Genomic DNA, 26463 nt, shown 5'->3' on the forward strand with positions numbered 1-26463 from the left:
TCTAGAAGCTCCCAGAGGTGGAGTTTCTATTCAAAAATTGTTATTTTTCTGCAGCTATCTCATTCAACACATTTCATTTTATACACATTTACAGCAACTACAAAGGGTGAGTTCAAAAACACAACTCTTCTATTTCCTCCACATATGCATAGTTAGGGGCAGCATTTTCCAAATCATAGGATTAGCTAAGCGATATCTTCAGCAGTAACCTGCAGTAGGCCCAGAGCCACAACCTCTTTGGAAATGAAACATATGGGCATCTTGCCTAGTTCAAAGTCTGAAAAGAAGAAAATATCAAGAAGAGATGTATGAGTAAGCAAATGATAATAGTATTTAATAATGAAATGCCTAATAATGAAATATTCTTGTATTTTAAAATATTACATGTGAACTACTTAAGTTATTAAAAATAAAAATTGTAATATATTCACGCTGAAGTATACAGTGCAACAAGCAATATTTTAAAGAATATTTAAGTACATTATTACTAATTAGGTAGTAATTTCCAAATGGCTTCTTGATCTTCTCCATAATCTTTGGTGTTGGATACACGAACTCTGGTATCTAATGTGGATCGATGACTTCTCATCCATGCTTTAACATATGGTATTCGGTTCCAGGAACTTAGTGGTTTTCCCAACAAATTGACGGTCATAAAGTTTGAGATATGTGTAATTGTTAAATTCGCCCTTTTATTACTACAAATAATATTCATCAACGGAAAAGCTCTTTCTGCTTCTGCAGAACTAATTGCAATTGTGTTCATAATTTGCTTTGCTTTCTTTATTGTTTCCAGATCAGGAAGATGTTCTGATTGAATGCTATTCTCTACATAGTCACAAAAATCATTGAAATCGACTACAAATTTTATGAATTTGTTTAATTCATGCACTTTTTCTTCTCCTGATTTCCAAGGTAACCTGACTTCTTCAATATTCCATGAAGTGGGATCCATAACATTGAATATTCAACTATTTTAGGTGTATTACTAGAATGACCTAAGTTATCTTCTTTATATTTAATGTGATTTTCGTTTAATAATCTTGCCTTCATTTTTTCAATAATACACTCTATTACTTTGTCTCGTGGCAGTGATTTAAACCTTACATTACCTTCAAACTCTATGCATTTAAAAGCATCACTTTCTATCGTTTCATTAATTTTATTTTCATGTATACCAAACTATCTTTTAATTGTATGAAAAAATCAATCGTTCGTTTGATTAGCTTATCTGCCTTTGTTAAACTCAATTGTCTCGCTTGTAGTGCATTTGATAATAATGCAAGTTCATCCAAAATGTCAATCATTAATGCCAAGTCTTTTAAAAATTCTTTGTTTTTCAATCTTTTTTCCATGCCAGAAAATTTCTTATTTTTGGAAAAATAAATATAAAGAGCTGGATAAGCTCTCCAGACCGCTTTGACAGCTCTAAGGCTACAAGAAGCCAATCGAGGACCAAAAACACGGCCTATTTTGATTATTTCAATATATAGTTCTTCAGAAACTTGTTTAAGTTCAAACTGAGTCTTATTTGACTGATGAAAAATTGCATAAATCTTGTCCAAAAAAATCTTGAAATGGCTTATTTCATTGATATCATTTATAGCATCATCTAAAGCCAGTTGTAGCCGATGATTCAACAATGCCAAAGTATAATGTTTGGAAAATCTTGAATGAGTCTTATAGCAGCTCCAGATTTATGTCCAAGCATGCTGCTCACGCCATCAGAACAAAATCCGATTAAATTTTTCTTTAAATATTCTGTGTCAAATCCTGTATCGGTTAACATATTTCTCAAAGCATTATAAATATTTTCTGCTTTTGTTGATTCTAATTCCACTAAATCGAGAAAAATTGTTGGTGAAGAATCTTGTAATTCACATTTTATAAGAATTACAAGCACAGTTCTTTATTTTTCTTTAAATATTCTGTGTCAAATCCTGTATCGGTTAACATATTTCTCAAAGCATTATAAATATTTTCTGCTTTTGTTGATTCTAATTCCACTAAATCGAGAAAAATTGTTGGTGAAGAATCTTGTAATTCACATTTTATAAGAATTACAAGCACAGTTCTACTTGAAATTGTAGAAGCTTCATCAATAATAATAATACAAATCTTTGAATTGTTTTAAATGATTTTACTAAAAATTTGTTTTCTTATTAATTCAGCAATATGCTCTACGATTCTGATGGCTGAAAATCGAGAATGTAGGCAGTTCCCTAAATCAGTTTCATTCTTAATTTGTAGCTCTACTTCATCCTCCATATCTGACATTGGTCGGTTTCTTTTTACTAAGCTGTAAACTATGTTGAAATTTTTGCTGGTTATTGCAACATTTTTTTCAGTAACTTTATCAATCACTGTAGTGAGAGGGGTTTTTTTAGATTCATTTAAAATATTTATAACTCTCAAATGAGAGCTTGATTCGAAATGTTCCTTCATTTTTTTTCTTAATGAAGCTTGCTGAACTTTTTTATCAGCTCCAGAGGCTTGAATAGTACACTTCTGCCATGCCAAAGAAATGTGTCAAGATTTTCCTCCAAGGACCCCCAAATGTGACGTATTTGCACAGTGGGGACAACCACGTTTTTTGCCTTCCATTATCAAGCCATTATATTTCTTTTAAAAATATTGTGCCTGCTCGGAAGTCCAACCATCGGGTGCTACCTTTTCTCAATCATGTAAATCCTCTTCCATTGCGGACACATTTTCAGATGATTCAACATTTAAGATATTTTCATCACCAAAATTATTGTCGTCGGCGTTTTCAGTATTTAAATAATTATTTTCACAACGAGAACTACTGACTAATGATTTTGTCATTTTCGTGGAAAACCAGTCACTAATGCTTTTCTGGTGTTTCATTATGAAGGGTAAATAATATTGACTAGAAAACTTTAATCTTCGAATAACAGTCCAGTTAGTATTACACACCGAAATATCACATGCACTTAACTAGAAACCGACAGACCAACTATGACTCACTGGTCATGCTGAATTGTATAGAAAACAGTTGAGCAAGTGCACGAACGAGGCAAGTGCAACCCCTGTTAATAAAATAATAAACGAGACGTTTGTCTTGAGTCAGGACGAACTTGGATGCGACCGAGTCGCAGCCTGCGACGACATTACATGTGCACGCGCATAGCAACATAAATCTTGACCAATCTGTTGTAGGAATGGCTCTTTAACTGCTAGAATTCCGCGTCCCTTTGCATTTGAAGTTTATTTTGTACACCGTATTACAAGTCTTCATTAATTTAAGGTTTCCCCCGTGCCAGTTATAAATTTTACACTTACATGAGCCCCTGATGGAACCCCAGAATGACAGCAGGCTACGTGGGGGCCAATGGCTGGGACCCCATCTGGCAAGGGGCCGGCGGCCGGAACCCCAGTCCAGCGGTGGGCTGAGAGGGGTGGCAGACAAAACCCCAGACAGGCAGCGGCTCACCCACCGCCGGTCTGGGGTTCCGGCTGCCGGCTCCTGCTAGCCGGGGTCCTGGCCACCGGCCCCGCTCAGTTCCATTCACCCAGGCAGGCAGCAGGCTGAGTGGGGCCAGCAGACCCCAGCCGGCAGCAGCGTGCCAGTAAAAATCAGCTCGTGTGCTGCCTTTGGCAGGCGTGCCGCAGGTTGCCGACCTCTGCCCTATTATTTTCTACACCATTTTATAAGATTAAGATTATTCATTTTAAGATCATTTTATAACATTTGTTTTCCTAACAATTTTTAACAACCGGTTCTAAAACTGCTTCAAAATTTAGCAGCCGGTTCCTGAGAACCGGTGGGAACCGGGTCCAGCTCACCACTGCCTATGACTACATCATATGACACTTGGGAGGTGGAAGGTAGGACGTGAAGAAAATAAACTCCACATGCCTCCGACAGAAGGTAACACTGCTGTGGTGATGGGGAAGGTGGGGATCTCCTTCAGGTGTCACTGTCATAAATATAAAGGGAAGGGTAAACCCCTTTAAAATCCCTCCTGGCCAGAGGAAATCTCCTCTCACCTGTAAAGGGTTAAGAAGCTAAAGGTAACCTCGCTGGCACCTGACCAAAATGACCAATGAGGAGACAAGATACTTTCAAAAGCTGGGAGGAGGGAGAGAAACAAAGGGTTTGTGTGTCTGTCTACATTTTGTCTTTGCCGGAGATAGACCAGGAATGAAGCCTTAGAACTTTTAGTAAGTAATCTAGCTAGGTATGTGTTAGATTATGATTTCTTTAAATGGCTGAGAAAAGAATTGTGCTGAATAGAATAACTATTTCTGTCTGTGTATCTTTTTTGTAACTTAAGGTTTTTGCCTAGAGGGGTTCTCTATGTTTTGAATCTAATTACCCTGTAAGGTATTTACCATCCTGATTTTACAGGGGGGATTTCTTATTTCTAATTACTTCTATTTTTATTAAAAGTCTTCTTGTAAGAAAACTGAATGCTTTTTCATTGTTCTCAGATCCAGGGGTTTGGGTCTGTGGTCACCTATGCAAATTGGTGAGGCTTTTTATCCAACATTTCCCTGGAAAGGGGGGGTGCAAGTGTTGGGAGGATTGTTCGTTGTTCTTAAGATCCAAGGGTCTGGGTCTGTAGTCACCTAGGCAAATTGGTGAGGCTTTTTACCAAACCTTGTCCAGGAAGTGGGGTGCAAGGTTTTTGGGAAGTATTTTGGGGGGAAAGACGTGTCCAAACAGCTCTTCCCCAGTAACCAGTATTTGTTTGGTGGTGGTAGCGGCCAATCCAAGGACAAAAGGGTGGAATATTTTGTACCTTGGGGAAGTTTTGACCTAAGCTGGTAAAGATAAGCTTAGGAGGTTTTTCATGCAGGTCCCCACATCTGTACCCTAGAGTTCAGAGTGGGGGAGGGACCTTGACAGTCACCGAGACTGAAACTACACTTTTCTTCCTGCCCCATTCCTGCTTTTTGTTATATTTTAAAAGATTTTAAATTATAAAAAGAGTATACAGAAGAATTGCTAAAAGAAAAGGAGTGCCTGTGGCACCTTAGAGACTAACCAATTTATTTGAGCATGAGCTTTCGTGAGCTACAGCTCACTTCATCGGATGCATACTGTGGAAGCTGTTCAGCTCCAGGCAGTGGAATGAGAAAACCTGTCCCAAGAGGGGAACTTGGTGACTCGAAAGCAATGAAATGAGATACGATGGGTTTCTTTAGACTAGGAAAATGATGGAGGTTAGGTAGGGTCATGAGGAAACATGCTAGGTACCCCAGCCACTATAAATGGGCTATGCCTTTATTGCAGGAAGTTGTGGGTTTTTACAACGGGATATCTAACTCAACCGAGCTACAGTTGCGGAAAATCCTTGTGGAGACCCATGTAGTTAGTTGAGGTCATCCTTATCTCTCCCACCTGTGGCTGATGGACATTCCTAGTAGGACTCTTAGGAGAAAGGATTTGATAGAAAGGACCATGGGATTCACCCCAAGGAAGGGCAAGCTGCAAAAGGCAACAGTGGGCAACTTATCTGGGGGACCCGAGAGTGACACAAATGGTGCAAACAGCCTTAAAGGTCACTATGTGGCACTGAGCAAATGTACTGAAGCAAAACAATCTTTTGTCAGCTCTAGACAAGGTTTTGGGGTATTTATTTTCCTGGTGGATTCTCTGCTGACAAAGAGCTGGGCTTTCATGGAAGCTTTTCCCACACTAGAAGCACCTACATGTTCTCTGTCCTGTGTGGCTCTTCTGATATGCGATAAGGAGTAAGCGCAGAGGGAAGGTTTCACTGCACGCCCAGCATTCATAGGGGCTCATTCCTTGTGGATTTTCTGATGTGTAAAAAGGTTTGCTCTCAGACTGAAGGTTTTACTACATGCCCAGCATTCATAGGGGCTCTCTCCTGTGTGGAGTCTCTCCAGCCTAATAAAGCCATTGTGGCAACTGAAGGTTTCCCCATACTCAATGCATGTGTTGTTTGTCTCTCCTCTGGGGATCCTCTGCTGGGCTGTGCTTTCCTTGAGGCCCTTTTGAGTTCCCTGACAATTACTGGATTTATCCACTTTCTCCCCTGCTTGGTTTCCCAGCTGTCTTCCTGGCCTGTGCTGACTTTCACAGGTCTTTCCCCACCCATGACTCCTGGACACATTCCCTTTAGATCTTTGTGATAATGTTTTGTGCAGTTCCACTTGCTCAGCATCTTCCTGCTGAGAATTCTGTTCTGCATCCTCGCTCACCATCCCATCACCTGCTGGGAAACAGAGAGAGAAAAGCCTCAGAAGCAGGGATGGAAAAGGGGAGAACCAAAATAAGGGAGGGATAGCTCAGTGGTTTGCGCATTGGCCTGCTAAACCCAGGGTTGTGAGTTCAATCCTTGAGGGGGCCATTTAGGGATCTGGGGCAAAAATTGGGGATTGGTCCTGCTTTGAGCAGGGGGTTGGACTAGATGACCTCCTGAGGTCCCTTCCAACCCTCATATTCTAAGAGCTTGAGAGCTGAGGAAATAAATCAGGAACTGATCTGAGAGCAAGAGGAAGACCCAGGAAAAACAATTAATAGGAAAGGTGGAAATGGTGGAAGTGCTAAATGCCTTTTTTGTTTCAGTTTTCATGAAAGGAGCTTTCATGGAGGAGTCCTGTTGACATAGCACTGTCAAAGAGTTGGGTTGGTATAACTGTGTCACTCAGGGGTGTGGATATTTCACACTCCTGAGCAATGTAGTTATACTGATAACTGTAGTGTAGACCAGACCAGAGTGCCAATCTATAGAAACAAGAATAAGGACAATCCGGGGAATTACAGACAATCAGTTTAACTTCAGTACCTGGAAAGATAATGGAGCAAATAATCAAGCAATCAATTTGCAAACACCTAGAAGATAATAAGGTGATAAGTAACAGTCAGCATGGATTTGTCAAGAACAAATCATGTCAAACCAATTTAATAGCTTTCCTTGACAGGGTAACAGGCCTTGTGGATGTGGGGAAAGCAGTAGCTGTGGTATATCTTGACTTTAATAAGGTTTTTGATATTGTTTTGCATGACCTTCTCATAAACAAACAAGGGAAATATAGCCTAGATGGAGCTACTATGAGGTGGGTGCATAACTGGTTGGAAAACTTTTCCCAGAGAGTAGATACGAGGGGTTCACAGTCAAGCCAGAAGGGCATATCTAGTGGGGTCCTGCAGGGATCGGTTCTGGTTCTGGTTCTGTTCAGTATCTTCATCAATGGTTTAGATAATGGTATAGAGCATACATTTGACAGGGTAACAAGCCTTGTGGATGGGGGTGGGGAAGCGGTAGATGTGGTATATCTTGACTTTAGTAAAGCTTTTGATACTGTCTCACATGATCTTCTCATAAAAAAACTAGGGAAAAGCAACCTAGGTGGAACTACTATAAGGTGGGTGCAAAACTGGTTGGGAAACCTTTCCTAGCGAGTACTTATCAGTGGTTCACAGTCATGCTGAAAGGGCATAACGAGTGGGGTCCCACAGGGATCAGTTCTGGGTCCGGTTCTGTTCAATATCTTCTTTAATGATTTAGATAATGGCATAGAGAGTACATTTATAAAGTTTGCGGGCAATACCAAGCTGGGAGGGGTTGCAAGTGCTTTGGAGGATAGGATTAAAATTCAAAATGATCTGGACAAACTGGAGAAATGGTCTGAAGTAATTAGGATGAAATTTAATACAGACAAAGTACTCCACTTAGGAAGGAACAATCAGTTGCACACATACAAACTAGGAAATGACTGCCTAGGAAGGAGTACTGCAGAAAGGGATGTGGGGATCATAGTGGATCATAAGCTAAACATGAGTCAACAGTGTAACACTGTTGCAAAAAAAGCAAACATCGTTCTGTGATGTATTAGCAGGAGTGCTGCAAGCAAGACATGAGAAGTAATTCTCCTGCTCTACTCCATGCTGATAAGGCCTCACGTGGAGTACTGTGTCCAGTTCTGGGTGCCACATTTCAGGAAAGATGTGGACAGACTGGAGAAAGTCCAGAGAAGAGCAACAAAAATTATTAAAAGTCTAGAAAACACGACTTATGAGGGAAGGTTGAAAAAAATTGGGTTTGTTTAGTCTGGAGAAGAGAAGACTGAGGGGGACATGATAACAGTTTTCAAGTTCATAAAAGTTTTTACAAGGAGGAGGGTGAAAAAATGTTATCCTGAATCTCTGAGGCTAGGACAAGAAGCAATGGGCTTAAATTGCAGCAAGGGGGTGTCACACTATGCCCCATATTCTTCATAGAGATATTGTTGTGATATGACTGAGGCATTACTAAGTTGTATTTTATGCAAGATGGGTCATGTGATGTATCATTGGAAAGGTTATGATTTACTGAATGTGATTATCCTATTTGTATGCATTTATCATTTCTGTATCTGAAGTTAGGAATATTGACTATGTAACAATTTCAAGTGGGTTTGCACCTGGGGAATGCCCACCAGACAAAATGCAATCAGTCTGGCTGGTTAGACAATGGGCCATTAGGGAGAATAGGACTTTGAAGATGTTAATCTCCCACCTTCCTAGGAGCTTCCTGGGATGCTGCTTTGACACTGCAAGGTCATGTGATCATGTCACCTGGTACTGGACTTCATCTTGGACTGCTAATATTTTTCCACTAGTAGGGGGTGGGGATCAAACTGGGAAACAAAGGATTCCCGCCATATGTAAATCCTATTTAAGCCTGGGGAGTGAGTTAATCAGGGTCAGTTCTTCACTGAATCCCCACCCAAGGTGACTGCTAAAAACACCTCAGACTGATCTGGGGAAGAAAGGACTGGACCCAGGCTAGAAGGTATCTGGCCATTGAAAGGAATATCTGGAGTTTTAAGCAGCAAGCAAGATTAGTTTGTCTAAAAGAAATTTTGCAACCTGCTTAAAACAACATTTAAAGTGAGAAATCACTACTTGCAGCCAGTTTCTTTAGTGTGTTCAGCTTAGTTTGTGTGTTTGCTTTATTTGCTAAATATCTACTTTCATCCGTTATAATCTCTTAAAATCTATCCTCTGTAGTTAGTAAATTTGTTTTTGTTTTCTATATACCAGTTTGTGGAATTCATAATGGGGGGGAGGGGCAAAAAGCTGTGCATATCTTCCTCCACATAGTGGGAGGGAGTGAATTTCATGAGCTTACACTGTAGTTTTATGTGCAGTGCAAGACAATATAATTTTGGGTTTACACTCCAGAGGGGGTGTGCACTTGAGTGCTTTAGGGCAATTCCTGAGCTGAGTCTTCCCACGCGCAGCTGATTTCAGTGTCTGTGTCTTTCTGCAGCTGGGTGTGGCCCTACCTGCATGTGTGCTGGAGGAGGCTTGAGGGCCTGGCTCGCCAGGTCAGTGTAAGGGAACCCAGACTGGTGGAACCAGCGGGCTCAGTGGTACCCCAGTACATCAGGTGGCACCCGGGGGGGGGGGGGGGCAACCTGTCACAGGGGGGTTGAGGTTGGACATTAGGAAAATCTTCCTAACTGTCAGGGCAGTTAAGCACTGGAACAAATTACCTAGGCAGGTTGTGGAATCTCCGTCATCGGAGGTGTTTAAGAGCAGGTTAGGCAAACACCTTTCAGGGTTGCTCTAGATAATACTTAGTCCTGCCATGAGTGCAGGGACTGGACTAGATGACTGACTGAGGGCCCTTCCAGACCTACACTTCTATGATTCCCTCAAACTCTTCCAACTAAGGGAGAGAAGAGGGGAGCAATTTTCCCTCCACATCCCATGCAAACACTCAGGATGAAGGCAGGTGAGGGAGGGAGCTATTGACATAAGTCAGTCGGGGTGAATGATTCCTCTCCTGTGCTTCTGCCCCTCAGGGTCTCTCTTTCTCCTGAGCCCTGGAGATCTGGGACCCATAGCTCCTCCTCCCATTCCAGCTGGGAGATCACATCAGGTTTGGAAACTGGAAATCCTGCCCAGGGGAAAGAAAACAAGGGAGATCAAGTGAACTCTTGAGATATTTGTCACAAAAATGTTCCATTATTTTAACCCCCTGTCCATTGTAAAGCCATAAAATCCCAGGGACAGATGCCCAGGCACTCAAAGCTCTCCACTTATGAGGGATTTAACTATCCTCATCTATGCTGGGAACACACACAGCCAGACACCCCCCCTCAAAAAGGCTCCTAAGACACAGAGAAGGTAACTCTCTGGGCCAGAAGGTGAGGACGCTAGTAAGAGGGAAATCACCCTGGAACTGCTTCTGACTGAGACAGAAAGAGGCCAAGAGACAAAGGGTGAGGCATAGGTAAGGGTATGGCTCTGTCACGGAGGTCACAGAATCCATGACTCTCTGGGACATCTTATGCAGAGGCAGGGCTGGAGCAGCTTCTGGGATTGGTAAGCCCCTCTGGAACTGGTGCAGTGGTGGGGCTGGAGCAGCTGCTGGCAGTCAGCCCCAAGGCCACCACAGCAGAGACCCCTGGGCCTCTGGAGCAGCTGGCCAGCAGTCAGCCCCGGGGTCGCTGGAGCAGCTTGCCAGTGGTCAGCCCCAGGGCCACCTGAGAAGCTGGCTGGTGGGCTGGCCACTGGAGCAGTGGCCATAGGGTTGAAGCAGCAACCGGAGTTGGGTCAGCCCCTGCTGTGGGAGCAGCGGTGGGGTTGGAGCAACTGCCAGAGGTCAGCCCTCAGCAGTGCTCCAACTCTTAGGCCCTCCCCCAGGGTATTTTTAGTTAAAAGTCAAGGACAGGTCACGGGCTTCCGTGAATGTTCGTTTATTGCCCACGACTTGTCCCTGACTTTTACAAAAACTACCCAGGACAGAATTTGAACCTTAGTCCCAGGGAAGCACATGAAAAGATGGGAGTTGCCTTACCAAGTGGGGGTCAGTGCTAATGAGGCCAATTCAATTAGGGTGGATGTGACAACTGCTGGGAATGGGCCACATCCACCCTAATTGAATTGGCCTCATTAGCACTGACCCCCCAACACACTTGGGAGTTGCTTTACCATCTTTTCCTGTGCTGTATATTTATACCTGCCTGCTTTTTTTCACTCCATGCATCTGATGAAATGGGTTCTAGCCCCTGAAAGCTTATGCCTAAATAAATGTGTTAGTCTCTAAGGTGCCACAAGGACTCCTTATTGTTTTAACTGTGGTATGTAACCTATTGCTTAAACTAGCCTTTGTATCAGATGACTGGAAGATAGCTAAATAATGCTGATTTTTCAAAAAAGGCTCCAGAGGCGATCCTGGCAATTACCAGCGGGTCAGTCTAACTTCAGCACCAGGCAAATTGGTTGAAACTATAGTAAAGAACAGAATTATCAGACACATAGAAGAACATTGTATATTGGGGAAGAGTCAACACAGCTCTTGTAAAGAGAAATCACCCCTCATCAATCTATTAGAATGATCTGAGGTTATCAGCAAGCATGTGGACAAGGGTGATACAGTGTACCTGGACTTTCACAAAGCCTTTGACAAGCTCCCACTCCAAGCTAGCTGGACCATTGGTCTGACCCAACATGGCCATTCTTATGAAGAAGACTGTCACGGTACATCACTGATCCCAGACTCCCAAAGGTGTCTGCACTCAGCAAAGTGAGCAGTCATGGAATAAGAGGGAATGTCCACTCCTGGCTCAGTAACTGGATAGGAAACAAAGGGTTGGAATAAATGGTCAATTTTTAGAGTGGAGAGAGGTAAACACCAGGGTCCCCCAAGGATCTGTACTAGGACCTTCTGATCAACATATTCATTAATGATCTCACATAGGGGGTGAACAGTGAGGTGGCAAAATTTGCAGATAATGCAAAATTACTCAAGATAGTTAAGTCCAAAGCAGTCTGTGAAGAGTTACAAAGGGATCTCACAAAACTGGGTGACAAAATGGCAGATGAAATTCAATATTGATAAGTGCAAAGTAATGCAGACTGGAAAAAATAATCCCAATGATTCAACAAAATGAAGTGGATCTAAATTAATTGTTACCTGTCAAAAAAAGAGATCTTGGAGTCATCGTGGATAGTTCTCTGAAAACATCCGCTCAATGTGCAGTGACAGTCAAAAAAAGCTAACTGAATGTTAGGAACAATCAGAAAAGGGAAGATAATAAAATAGAAATATCATAAAGCCACCATATGAATCCATGGTATACCCACACTCTGAATACTGCATACAGTTCTAGTCACCCCATCTCAAAACAGACGTACTGGAATCAGAAAAGGCAAACAGAAGGGGAATGAAAATGATTAGGGGTATAGAACAGCTTCTGTAGGAGGAAAAATTTTAAAGACTGGGCCTGTTCAGCTTAGAAGAGAGACAACAATGGGAGGGATATGACAGAGGTCTTTACAATCATGAATGATGTGGAAACGTGACTAGGGAAGTGTTATTTACCTTCACATAACAGAAGAACCAGGGGTCACCCCATGAAATTAATAGGCAGCAGGTTTAAAACAAACATAAGGAAGTACTTCACAAAGCATACAGTCAACCTGTGGAACTCCTTGCCAGAGGATGTTGTGAAGGTCAAAAGAATAACTAGGTTATAACAGAACAACTGTTGAGCCCTCCCCCTGCTTTTCTCCATAAGAACGGCCATATTGGGGCAGACAAAAGGTCCATCCAGCCCAGAGTCCTGTCTTCCGACAGTGGCCAATGCCAGGTGCCCCAGAGGGAATGAACAGAACAGGTCATCATCAAGTGATCCATCCCCTGTCACCCATTCCCAGCTTCTGGCACACAGAGGCTAGGGACACCATCTCTGCCCATCCTGGCTAATAGCCACAGAGGTTCTAATTGTCTCCTTGATGGATCTCAGTCGCTTGGCATCCATCACACCCACTGCCTCTTTGGCTCATCATCACCTGAAGTTCCAGTCTCTGCGGTTTTTAGCTTCCCCAAACTGATGAGTTCAACAGACTGAAATGCACACGTCCAGCAAATCTAAGGCTCTGTTAACCCCCAAAGAGTTTCCAGCAATCAGCTCTCAAAGCCATTCATTGACTGAAGAGGACATGCTGTGGCCATTGAACCTGAGCTACCCCCATGCATTTTAGCCTGAGCCCAACTTGAGACAGCTTCCAGACAATGCGTGTGATGCTGTTTTCTTGCATTCTGCATGAATTCGCCTTGGAGGTTTCGCACGGATACCAGAATTTCTGGGTTAACAGCAATATTTTAAAGTGCTCTCAAATCCACATGCAAATTCTGGCTCGGCCCCACCCCCTGAGCCGGGAGCTGGCAATAGCAACTTGGAATAGGTCGGTAAAGGCAATGCAAAAGGAAGGGGCAGATTCTCCACCTCTGGAAGTCTTCACACCAAGACTGGATGTCTTCCTGGAAGATAATTTAGTCAAGCACAAGGTATTCAGATCAATTGTCAGAACCATGGGCCTTGAAGCCAGGGCCACGGGAGCAGCCACACTTCAACCTTCCACTTGGCAGCCTGCTAACTGCTGACCAGGATCCCGGAAGCCGAGACCCAATCTGAGGCTTCGCTCCTGACAGCCAATTGACAGAGTCCCAGAGCTGCCAACTGGGCTGCTGACCCTACTTAAACCAGCAACAGGAACAGGAAGCTGCCTGAATAACTAGGATCCACCCTACTCTGGATTGTGTATCTTGTGGCTCTCATGCCCAGTCCTTTGGCTTGACTTCTGGGGGCCCTGACCTGGCTTGGCTCCTGGCATCTGAGCTGTGGTTCTTTCTGATTTGTCGCCTGCCTTTGACCCCCTGGTATCCTGACTTCAACTGACCCTGGTTACCAACTTGTGGTTCTGAACTCTGGTTTGTCTCCTGCCTCTGATCTCCCCGGATCCTGACCCAGCTGGCTCTTGACTCCTGACTGTGGACCCCAGCTCTGACCACTGGATCTGGTTGTCCATGACCTAGCCCTGACATCAACCCAACAATAACTGGATGAAGTTCTATAGCCTAACAGTCCCTCCTGGCCTTAGAATCTGTAAATCTATACGAGCTATCGGAATGCCAGCATTTCTCCGCATGCCCTCCAGCTGTGTGCACTGTGTCAGTGGCAACTGTAATTAAATAGTGGAGGGATTAGTGGAGCAGCTTGGCAGAGTTGTGACTGGGATAAAAGACAGGTGTATGTCGACCCTGAGGGAACAGGTATTCCTCATGTAAGTGCTGGTTATTGTCGGTTGTGTCAGTAAAGGTGCACAAGGGTGTGTCCTTGCCACAGGGATTGTCAGCAGTGTGGTGGTGTACACGCAACGGTGAAGGGGTGGCAACAGTTTGCAAGTCTGAGCTGGTTTGTGTGGATTGGGCTCGCCGGTTCAGGGCAGGAAACTTCCATTCGCTACACCAGACCCGAACCCAAGTTTGGCCTTTGCAAAGAGAAGGTGTGAGACTCTCTGTGCCATGCTGCTCCTGTGCTCTGCTCCCAGAGCGCTCTGTGGCGTGGAGGGCAGAGTGCTCGTGTATGTGTCATTGGTACGTGGGGACGTTGCTGAAACAGGGCAGAGCTGGAGTGGCACTGTGTGGGTGGCGTGAACCTTAACTCTTCATTTCTCCTTCTAAGAACCGAGGGGACAGGAATGCTTACCCAGCGAGGTCACATTCTCATAGTTCTCCTGCATGACGTCTCTGTAGAGGGCTCTCTGAGTGGGGTCCAGCAGAGCCCACTCTTCCCTGGTGAAATACACAGCCACCTCCTCAAAGGTCACCAGCTGCTGAAAGAGCAAGAGCCCCCTACTCAGTGCTTGCCCCCCATCACAGGAGAAAAGGGCCAGCCCTACCCCACTCACAGCAGACAGGAGACTTGGCGGGGGGGAGACCTCTCCCCACTCCCAGAAGAAAGAGGGGGAGGGGGTCTTTGCATTCATCACCAGAGGCAGATCAGAGGGGCCAACTTTCTAATTTCCCCCAGGGGGCTCGATCCCTGCTTTACCCCAGGCCCTGGCCCCACCCCCACCTTGCCTCTTCCCACTCCCCCCCTTCCTGGGCCTGCTTCACCCCGCCTCATTCCACCCCCTCCCCAGAGCATGCCCTGCCCTTGCTCTGCCTCTTCCTGCCCCAGCTCCTCCCCACCAGCGCCTCCTGTACGCCACTGACCAGCTGATCCTCGGCGGGTGGGAGGTGCTGGGAGGGGGGGAGGAGCTGATCACAGGGGCTGTTGGTGGGTGCTGAGCACCCACTAGTTTTTCCCTGTGGGTGCGCCAGTCCCGGAGCACCACGAAGTCGCTGCCTATGAGGCAGATACAGGAAACAGAGCTGCTAGCATGGTGCAGGGACAGCTCCCTGGTAGGAATCCCAACACCCTTCCCATTGCCATCAGCTGGATGTGAGGGGATGGGTTATCTCCCCAACACCTCACTGGGCTGGGGGGTCCCCTTCATATCTCACAGCAGCCCCTGGTTAGTAGATTCACACTCCAGCACTTAGAGGCTGGGGAGTTTTCCCAGTGCAGTCCAGGGGGTTGTTTCCTGTTCCACAGTTCAGGGCTTTTATACCCCCAAACAGAGGTGCTGGAACAATTGTTATAGTGGGGGGGGGGGGCTGAGAGCCATTGCACCAAACTGTAAACTCTGTATATGATGGAAACCACTTCAAGCCCGCACCCCCTAGTTCCAGCCCCCCTGCCCCCAAACCTCCTGGGCCTGTTCCTAGGACCCAGCCCCTCCCTTTCTCCACCTCCCCCACCTCCAGGCCGAACTGCCCAGCAGATCCTGTCTCCTCTCTCACACAGGAGCCCACCAGCATCCCTACCTGAACTGGCTCCACGGCAGCCATTTCCCTGCCCTGTCGCCGGGGGAGAGGGGATGAGCAGGAGCGAAACGGGGATGTTCTTCTGCAGCCTGCCAGGACAAAAAGGGCAAGTGGGCAGATTGCAGAAAAGGCTTTATTTTAACTTACCTCCTGATTCCCCACAGGCTCTTTCCCGGCAGAGCTGTTCTCGACTCTGCCATGCAGGGGAAACGCCTGGTCGCCTCATTGCAGAGCAGACCTGGCCCCTCTCACCAGCACTAAACCCACGGAGACATTTTTAAACCCTCCCCAGGAACAAAGTCTCTGAATCAAATACTAACCATACGCTGATGCCTATGTTAATCTGGAGTCGCTCCTTGTCCTTCCCTTCAGTGACTGGATTAACACTAGTTTCAGTGAAACAAGAAACATGGCTTTGGAGAGATGAGGACAGAATCCGTTTCAACAGGTCACATCTGGGATAAGGCCTCAGGGCAATAGTTTTCCCTCCAAAATGTGAAGTTCCTGCAGTACTGAAGGGGCCAGTGCAGCAAAAGTTGGGGTGATTGTGACAGATCTGGCAATTTCCTTGGTAAGTGTTACGGAATGAAGTAAGTATCTTTGGAGACCTTTGTAGGAAATGCAGAGGTTTTGTATTATTGTAGGCCAGGTAGACCAAAGGACTATATTGAACAAGGTGGCCGACAAGAATGGTCTTTTGGGACAAGATGTGTGAACTGGATTTCCTGGGAAATATCTTGAATGCAAATCCCCCATCACAGTTTATGGAAATTCCCAGCCTTCTGAAGCTATGCCCTGAGGAGTGGGCCTTTGTCTGCTGGCCACCTGTTATCTGAGGCCAACATCAAAGGCCAAATCTGTATAGAGGCAAGGCTGAACTATTTATGGTTGTTCTGGTTCTAGTTAAGGCTATTATGAACTTGTAACAACAGAAAAAAAGCTGAGTGGAGTTTGAGGGCCTGGCTCCTTTTAGAGCCTCTGCTGGAGCTGGGGGTGGGGGCTGATTTCTGGTAAGCTTATGAGCATGCATGTAGGTTTTTATTGTTTTTACACTGCTGATAGCCTCTGGAGACAATGCAAAGTGCAGACACTGGCCTGTTTACGCCGCGTGGCTTGCTGGGGATATCACAATGTAGGCAGGGAGCTGTGCAGCCAGGAAACACTCTGGACAGGAGGAAGAGAAACACTGAACACTGCATTAGAGAGGTGCTGGCTGGCAGCCAGAAGCCTAAAAGTGGGTGCCCTTGGTGGACCATGCAGTGGAGATACATGTGCAGTTGCCCTGAACTGTGAAAGTGATTTCCTATCAGTATTTGCTAAAAGGAGAGAACATTACCTCACCACCTGCTGGCCACTCACACAGGGAGCACTGGGTGATGCTTTTCTCACCGAAGAATGGCGGGTGTGAAATTTCCATGCCGTCACTGGCTAACAGTGGCCACTGATCCACCCCAGAGGCGGCTGCATCTCAGCCCTGGGGAAAGCAAACCCTCATGGAGACCATTTGTCATAAGGTTTGGGGATACTTCTGGTTAGGCATAGTGTTTAAGGCCAGAAGGGATCAGCAGATCATCTGGTCTGACCCCCTGTATATCACAGATCACCAGCACCATGCAGCGTCATCACACTAACCCAGAGACTGAAATTAGACCCCACCATATCAGCCCATGGGAAAATCAACTATTACGTTCCAGAGGGAGAGACTAGGAGAGAGTGAGGACCACCGATGTCTGAGCCCTCTACAATGGCAGGGAGATGATTCAATGAGATACACAAAGACAATCCTGGTGACTGGCCAGCACCCAACACTGCAGAGGAAGGTGAAACCCCCAGGGTCACTGCCTGTCTGTCCTGGGGGAAATTCCTTCCTGACCCTATCCACTCAGAGCCTGAGCAGGTGAACAAGAACCAGCCAGCCAAGCACTTGAGAGAGAGAGTGCTCAGTGCCACATCAGAGGCTTGGGCCTCCCATCCAGCATCCCATCTCCAAACATGGCTGTCTCTTACAAAAATCAAATCCCCTGGGGAAAAAAACAGAATGAAACATTAACTGTGGCAAGTCACAGGAAGTATAATTAGGCAGGGAGGCCAAAAACGAATCTGAAGAACAATTAGCAAAAGACACACAAACTAAGAGCAACTGTTTTTAAAGTACATCAGAAGCAGGAAGTGGCTAGTCAGTGTGGCCACTGGACTATCAAGGAGCACTCAAGAAAGACAAGAAGCTAAATTAATTATTTGCATAGGACTTTACTGCAGAGAATGTGAGGGAGATTTTCACACCTGAGACATTCTTTTTAGGTGGCAAATCTGAGGAACTGCCCCAGACTGAGGTGTCAATAGGAGGTTTTGGAAGAAATTGATAAATTAAACAGTAATAAATCACCAGGGCCAGATGATATTCAATCTAGAGTTTTGAAGGAACTCAAATGAAATTTCAAAACCACTAACTGTGGTATGTTACTTACTGCTTAAATCAGCCTCTGTACCAGATGACAGGTTTCAGAGTAGCAGCCGTGTTAGTCTGTATTCGCAAAAAGAAAAGGAGGACTTGTGGCACCTTAGAGACTAACCAATTTATTTGAGCATAAGCTTTCGTGAGCTACAGCTCACTTCATCGATGCATTCAGTCTCTAAGGTGCCACAAGTACTCCTTTTCGTTGTACCAGATGAGTGGAGGATCGCTAATGTAATGCTGATTTTTGAAAAAAGGCTCCAGAGAGAATCCTGGCAATTACAGGCCACTAAACCTTACTTTACTACCAGACAAATTGGTTGAAACTATAGTAAAGAACAGAATTATCAGACAAATAGAAGAATATGTTAGGAAAGAGTCAACATGGCTTTTTGTAAAGCAAAATCATGCCTCACCAATCTATTCGAATTATTTGAGGGCGTCCACAAACGTGTGGATGGGGTGATCCAGTGCATGTAGTGTACTTGGACTTTCAGAAAGCCTTTGACAAAGTCTCTCACGAAAGGGTCTTAAGCAAAGTAGGCAGTTCTGGGACAAGCGGGAAGGTCCTCTCCTGGATCAGTAATTGGTTAAAAGATGTGGGGGAGGGGGAGAAGGAAAGGTAGGAATAAATGTTCAGTTTTCAAAGTGGAATAAGGTAAATAGTGGGGTCCTCCAATGATATGTACTGGGTCCTGTGCTGTTCAACAGATTAATAAGTGATCTGGAAAAAGGGGTAAAGAGTGAGGTGGCAAAGTTTGCAGATGACACAAAATTACTCAAGATGTTGACTGTGAAGAGACACAAAAGTATCTCACAAAAGTGGATGAATGGGCAACACAATGGCAGATGAAATTCAATGTTGATAAATTCAAAGTAAGGCATATTGGAAAACATAATTCCAAATATACATGTAAAATGATGGGGTCTAAATTAGCTGTTACCACTCAAGAAAGAGATTGTGGAGTTCTTGTGGATAGTTCTCTGAAAACCTCCATTCAGTATGCAGCAGCAGTCAAAAAAGCAAACAGAATGTTAGGAATCATTAGGAAATGCAAGTAGGTTTTCCCTTTAGGAAAGGGATAGATAAGACAGTAAATACCATAATGGCACTATATAAATCCACGGTATGTCCACATCTTGAATACTGTGTGTACTTCTGGTCACTCCATCTCAAAAAAAGATATATTAGAATTGGAAAAGTACAGAGAAAGACAAGAAAAATGATTCAGGGGATGGAACAAGCTTCTGTATGAGGAGAGAATAAAAAGACAGGGACGGTTCATCTTAGAAAAGAGATGACGAAGGGGAGTTATGATGAAGAGCTATAAAATTATGAATGGTGTGGAGAAAGTGAATAAGAAAGTGTTATATACTCCTTCACATAACATAAGAACCAGGGGAACCTAACAAAATTAATAGACAGCAGGTTTAAAACAACATACGGAAGTACATCTTCACAAAGCACACAGTCAACCGGTGGAACACATTGCCAGAGGGTGCTGTGAAGGCCAGAAGTATGAATGGGCAGGGGCAGCAGGTTTGTAGAAATTTTGGTGGTGCCCAGAACGGCCAGAGCCTGCCGCCCCCCAAACTCTGCCCCCCTACCTGCCTAAGGTTCTGGGAGGGAGTTTGGTCGGGGAGGAAGGAGGTCTGGGGTGCAGGCCCTGGGCTGGGGCAGGGGATTGGGGTGCAGGATGAGTGAGAGGTTGGGCTCTGGGAGGTAGCTTGGGTGTGGGAGGGGGGTCTGGGGTACAGGCTGTGGGATGGTGTTTGGGTGTAGTCTCTGGGCTGGGGCAAGGGTTGCAGGCTCTGGGAGGGAGTGCGGAGGGCTGGGGTGCAGGCTCCGGGAGGAAGTTGGGGGCGTGTGGGAAGGGGGTGGGGGTGCAGGCTCTGGGACGGAGTTTGGGTGCTGGGTGCAGGCTCCAGGCTAGGGCAGGGGGTGGGTGTGCAGGAGGGGGTGAGGGGTGCACGTTCTGGGACAGAGTTTGGGTGCAGGCTCTGGGCTGGGGGTGGGGGTGCAGGCTCTGGGAGGGAGTTTGGGGCCAGAGGGTAGGGATGGGGCTGCAGGCTCTGGGAGGGGGTGCGGCGCTCACCTAGGGCTCCTAGGCAGGGCGGGCCGGGGGTCCCCACGCGCTGCTACCCCCAGGCACTCCTCCTGCAGCTTCCCATTGGAAGGCAGGGGCGCTTGGGGCGGGAAACAGATCCCCCCTGCCCACATGGAGTGAGCAGGCAGGAAGCCACTCAGCTCCGCTGCACTGCCAGTGGTGAGTGGGGGCCCTGGGCTGTTTTAAAAGGCCTGCGGGATGCACGGGGGCGGGGGGGTGGGGGGTGGAGGCAGAAGGCGGGGCCGAGGGAGAGAGCCGGCCTCAAAGAGTGCTGGAGCCGGGTATGTTAATTGTATGTTAATAGTTCATAATAGGAATAGAAGCAAAAATTGAATGAATTTCTTAACAGTATTTCATCAAGAGAGAGAAAAACCCCCAACATTTGATATGCAATCCTTGCAATATTCAAGAATTTGAAGAAAGGGCAAAATCTGAGGAGATTTTAATGTTAACATTTTATAATGAGAGAGAGATGGAAATATCGCAGGGGATATTAAATTAGTAATAGATTACTAGAGAGAAAATGGGGCAAGACTTAGGGTATTTTATATCAATCTTGGGGAGTTTTATATCAGAATTGGGGAGAAGTGGGTCAAAAACTAAAAATTTGATAATAGAGAGAAACATTAAAATCTGAGGGCATTTTACATCCATATTCAATAATGAGAGAGAAAAGTGGGAACACTTGAAAGGATTTCATATGGCTGTTTGTAACCAAACAACCCCCCTCCCCAATTCACATGATGAGCAGGGAGTCCTTTGAGAAGCTGCTTTAAGAAGACAAGGCAGGGGAATACGGAGCCGGAGGGTGATGGGCAGGCAACTGGTGGGAGCTGCATCAGGCAGTTGTGGGGGGGCAGTAGCTGGGACTGGGTAACCTGAGTCTGGGTAGGCAATCTCCACTTGGGACTCTAGTTCCTCCCTTCTCCTCCTCTGCATCTTCCATGCCCGACGGCTGGCAGAGAATGGCCTCCCCATCCCATCCCACCCCACAGGCAGACAGGTCGCAAGGCTCTCCCAAGCAGCACCTTCTAACCCCCTCCCCATCTAACCCCCTTCCCATCTGGGGAATGACTCAGGACAACAATTTCCTGCCTAAACAAGGACAATCTACTGCAGAGAAAATAGGCAGGGAAATATCCAAAATCTGAGGAGATCTGAAATTGATAGTGGAGAATTAGAGAGAAAATGGGGCAAAATCTGAGAATAGAAAAGGGCTCAGTAATTTGAGAAAAAAGTGTGTGGGGGAGGAAATCTACATGGATTTTACCTCCATATTCAATAATTAGAGAGAAATGGGGGAGAATTGGAGACAATTTTATCAGTATTTGGGAGTATTTGGGAAATCGTCAATTCTGAGGTGATTTCATCCTCCCTTGTCCCTGCGATTCTATTCTATGTTCTCTTCTCCTCTCACTGTAATTTCCTGACTACATAGAGATAATTAAATCTACATTTCACGCTGTCTCTCTCCCCTCTCCCTTTAATCTCTTTTATTTTGTCTCTCTTCCCTTCCTCACATCTCTACCCCCGAACACAAAGGGGAAAACCCACTGGAGACAGGTCTCCTTGCTCCCCCCCACAATCCCAGTTTTGCTCCTGGGGCAGATCCTGGCAAGAGCTGAGAGCAACAGTGTCACTGTTATTAACACAGCTCCAGTGACTCCCGCAGGAGCATTAGCAACAAGGGAGCAGATTCCGAGGCCGTGAGATGTGACATTCCAGGAGCATTTGTTCCTGTCCAGTCCCCAGCACGTTCACTGAGGTTTCTCTCCATCACCTGGTGTCCCCGGCTCAGGGGTTGAAGTCAGCAGAGCCGGGAGCTGTCCTAGGGAGCTGGTTCCAGCCAGAGAAAGTCCCCACCTACTGCTGGGCTGAGGGTACGTTGCTGGGGCATCATGCCGTGGTGTGGGAGAGGCAGCAGGGGCCTGTGCTCTTGCAGCCATTATAGACAGGAGTTGCTGGACCAGTTCTCTCTGTTGGGCTCTGTCCTCCTCCCTTAGCTGCCGTTCCTGTTCCAGGAACTGCTTTGCAAGTGCCTGCTCCCTGGCTGAAATGCTTGCCTCCAGCTGGATGGCGAGCCTCAGCCTCTCCACCTGCCTCTCAGCACGCCGTTGTTCCAGTCTTTCATCCCTCTGCTTCTGGTACTGCACCTGCTGCTCTACCCTCTGAAGAACATGGAGCATAACTTCATCGCGGAAACGCTTTCTTTTGGAACGGTCCGCGAGCGTACGCTGGGTCAGGGATGGAGTTCCTGAAGAACAGCAGGCCGTGTAGCCTGAGGGTCCTGAAACAGGACAAGAAAGAGAGGGTTAGTGTCTAAACTAGCTCAGCGGAGGAGACAAAATCAGTAACTGAGGAATCCCAAGGACATAAAATGTAACAGTTCTGAAGTGAACCTACACATATTGTGAAGGGGACGCTTCAGTCCACACGCTGTTTCTTGACACAGCCTTGTTAATCACAGTGACAGATGTGCAGAAGCAATGGTAAGTTTAAAATTAAAACCTTTACTCTGCTTCATAAAAACCTCGTAACTTATTGTCATATGGGGGAGGGGTGTATAGCACCCTCACTGCAAAAGGCTTTTTCTGTCATTTCAGATCTTTCCTATTTCAGAAGGCATAACCGTCCTTGTGGTGCCCTAGTGACAGAGAGAGAGGTTATTCCAAGCTACTGGAGGGAAACCCACAGTGTAAGCAGCAGAAGTATTCAAATGACTGGAGGGGGCCTGGAAAATTCGCTCTTCCATGCAATCTATCTAGAGTTCCTGCTTCAGGAGAAGTTTGCAGCTATCAGCAGCTAGGCTTGGGTCAGAATCCATGAGGGAATTAACATGATGCTGTGTTAGCTCACACATGGCTTATCCCGTTATTACTGTATGCAACATTTTCTGAAATCTGCAACTTTACTCCACCCTTGCATGGATTATCTCTAACTGAAATGGACTAGATTTGGACATATAGAATACTGTTTCCCAAATACACACACTCAGTTCACTGTTTACAGGCAGCTGCATAGACCTAGGAGTGATTGTAGAGTGGCAAATTTCTAATTACTGAAAGGAAAACAAGAATGACCATAGCAAATCACTGTGTCTTAATACTTAAAATAACCATTACAGCTGTGTATGGAAGTTTGAAATTCCAAGTCACCCTGCGAACTCCACGCTGGGGCAGGGGAAGTGGGGGCGCCTAGGGACTGTGATACAACCCGCCATTACTAGCCAAACGCTGGTAGCCAGGGGTAGCTTACTGGTTTTGCATTGCTTCTTAAAGCAGAAATCGCTCCCATTACTGTAATAATCCACTTTTAATTGGAATCATACACTTACCGGCGGGTTCTAGGGCTGCTTCTGGCTCCACCGGGTTCTCAGCAGACTTGGCAGAGGGCTGTTCTTCAGAGGCAGGAGGATCAAACAGCTCTTCTGAGTACGGACTGAGAATTTGCTCTTGATCCTGATCCACAGCCTGCTCTGGAACTGGTTGCATTAAAAATGTCACTTCATGATCCTGGCTGGGAGCCGGCTGCCGCCTGCAATCAGACCCCAGGCTGGATTCGGGGGCCAGCAGGGCACCGTCCGGGCTCACCAGGTCGTCATGAAGCACGGTTGGCTCTGTGCTGGGCACAGTGCTCAGGACCCGGTCAAAGTCATCATAAAATGGGCATGTCATTGGCGAGTTGCCCGAGAAGCGATTCTTATCCCTGGTTTTCCTGTATTCTCTCTTTAGCCTTTTAATTCGCTCCCTGCACTGATCACTTGTCCGGAAAATCTGCAGAGCGGCCAGCTTTTTAGAGATCTGCTGGTACAGGTGGTCATTCCTGGTGCTTTTGCTGAAATCCACAGTTTTACTGGCCTCACACCACAGATTCACCAAAATCTGGCTGTGCTCAAGTGACCAGGAAGCAGCTCGCTTTACAAAAGGCTTGAATGGATCAGTCTCCATTGCAAACCCTGGAGGATTTCTCACCGTGTGCTTGCAGAGCGGTGCTCAGAAGACAATGGGTTAACGCTGACTTGCTGCCATTCGGAAGGGGGGTTTCCGTTTGCAGTAGAGTGCATTGCAGATTGCTGGCATAGAGAGGACTAAGGAAGTTGTCCCAATGACCTCTGGGATACATCCGGCAGACTCCCAAGACCTGAATCAAGCCAGGGTCATGTCTACACTGCAAAGCAATAGGGCTCAGACCTCCAACCCTTCAGGGTCCTGGGACCCTGGGTTCAAGCCCAGGGTTAGCACAATTGCAGTGTGGAAGCTAGTGGGGTTTGCATTGAGCCTGAGTTTACATTGCAGTGTAGAGATAGCCCTGGTCACTTTCCTGTTCCCAGGGCATTCACTCTCCTGTAGCTGGATTGGCTCCTACAAGGGCTAACAAGAGCGAAAGCCGTGTGTGTGTGTGTGTGTGTGTGCGTGTGTGTGTGTGTGAGAGAGAGAGAGAGAGAGAGAGAGTAACGCAGCAGCTCTGGGACTCACAGATGCAGGAGGAAGAGCAGAGATGGGGGCTAGTTCCCTCTGGAGAAAGTCCCTGTCCCAGTGTGTGTGGCAGGCTGCAGGCCAGGTTGGAATTGAAGGAGACAGGAGGGGCTGGAACAGCGGGGAGCAGGGGGTGCTGGCAGGAAGGAAGCACAAAGAACGAGACACTGGGCAGCTCCTGGCTGTGGGTGCTCTGTGAAACACAAGATTCTGCTACCTCCAGTGTGACTGGGGAGCCCTGGCTGAGCAGCTGCTGCTTTCCCAGCCAGGTCTGTGCTGGGGAGAGATCTTCATTAAAGTTCTTCCTGTGCTCAGCTGAGGTGGGGACTTTCTCCAGCTGGAACCTGCTCCCCCCCCCCGCCCCCCCACGGGCTCTGCCATCAGCAGCCCCTGAGCCGGAGACACCAGCTAATTGAGAGAGACCTTGGAGAAAGGGCTGGGGATGGGCAGGAAAGTGTCTTTCAGAGCTCACAGCCCCTGGGAACAGGATGGGTAAGGAGGAAGGGAGACTGCCCAGCCCAAGGTTACCCATTCTGAGCTGCTGTCCCCCCGATCTGCCCAACACAGCTCCCGTGTGCTGCAGGTTACCTGCCCACCCCTGCTGCTGCGCCCTCCCTGCTGCCAGGGAGTCTGCTCCTTCCATACCCCCCTCTGAAAGCAGCTCCCCAAAGGGCTGCCTGCTGCCCATGTGAATGGCAGTGGTGGTGGGAATCTATCACTGTCTGCTTGTTTATTGAACGTTCATGTACAACCCTTCTAACTTTCCCACATATTTAATATTGAGATCAAATCCCTTCACAGCGTGGTGTTTTTCTCTCATGTGACCAAATATTTTATTTGTATCCTATTTTCTCCCCATGTCTCAAGGATTGTTATAAACTGTCCTAAAATTTTGCCCTGCTTTCTCTCTGCCTCTCTATTCCTTATGCAAGCAGAGTCAGGATGAGCTCCACCCTGACATCTGGTGGTGAGGTGTGGCAAGTTGTGGAAAAGAACTTCAGGGGCTGATCTCATTTGCATAGGCACACCCACCCCACCTAGAATGAGGCCATAACTGCCCAAATGGTCACTTTGGCCGTTGTGGGATCCCCAGTGTCTCTGTTATTGGGGCGGGAAGAATAAATTGTTATTACCCTGATTATGGGAACTGTGCTTGGAACTGTACTTGGCCTTTTGTTATGATGGAGGGACTCACCATCAACTAAGTAGCACTGGCTAGGCAAGGGACATGGATTCCAATTCTCTGTGAATTGAGGGAGGTTTGAGATAGGTATTAGTACTTGGTGGTGAGGGCCTGAAACACCAATTGCACCTCTGTCTCTCTCCACTGTGGCATGTCAGAGCTAATTTTGGGTCTATTAAGAGTCTTGCTACAGGTACTGTGCTGCGTTCACTTTGGCCTTATGGTGCATCAGCACTAAGGCTCCTACTACTATGAGCTGAAATCACTGAGCACTGTGTCAAGTAGTGGGGAGCCGGAAGATCTAGAGTGCAGTGGTACTGTTTGTGGATAGACTGGTGGAGTGTCTGTGAGATGGCGAGGTGAGCTGTGCAGAGTGGAGCTGTTCGTGAGACAGCGGAGTGTTTGTGAGATGGTGAGCTGAGCAGAGCTGTTCATGAGATGGCGAGCTGTGCAGAGCGGAGCCGGTCGTGGTGGAGCGGAGCTGTTCGAGAGACAGCAGAGCAGAGCCCTGTGGGGCAGTCAGCTTCAGGACACGTAAGGTGCCCCTTACCTCTTTCCCCCACACACAGGCTCATTTTAGCCAGACTGGGGAGTAACA

General features: G+C 46.6%; 1 protein-coding gene and 1 pseudogene across 3 annotated transcripts; both read right to left on the bottom strand.

Moving 5' to 3' along the window:
- Positions 1-487: 487 nt before the first annotated feature.
- On the bottom strand, positions 488-2826 carry LOC141976797 (E3 SUMO-protein ligase KIAA1586-like; annotated as a pseudogene).
- A 2525-nt stretch (positions 2827-5351) lies between these two features.
- LOC141976305 (uncharacterized) lies at positions 5352-24300 on the bottom strand. Of its 3 annotated transcripts, none has more exons than XM_074937231.1 (5): positions 23542-24300; positions 21988-22494; positions 15645-15733; positions 14482-14605; positions 5352-6206 (listed from the first exon to the last, which is right to left on the bottom strand). In XM_074937231.1, exons 1-5 carry the CDS (start codon positions 24152-24154, stop codon positions 5770-5772), a joined length of 1770 nt encoding a protein of 589 aa, XP_074793332.1. In that variant the 5' UTR covers positions 24155-24300; the 3' UTR covers positions 5352-5769. The 3 variants fall into 3 exon arrangements, with proteins under 3 accessions (XP_074793332.1, XP_074793333.1, XP_074793331.1); XM_074937232.1 differs by having other exon boundaries at positions 5352-6203; positions 14482-14608; XM_074937230.1 differs by having other exon boundaries at positions 14482-14608.
- Positions 24301-26463: the final 2163 nt, after the last annotated feature.

Source organism: Natator depressus, chromosome 23 (genome assembly GCF_965152275.1).
Source record: "Natator depressus isolate rNatDep1 chromosome 23, rNatDep2.hap1, whole genome shotgun sequence".
NCBI classification, from domain to species: domain Eukaryota; kingdom Metazoa; phylum Chordata; order Testudines; family Cheloniidae; genus Natator; species Natator depressus.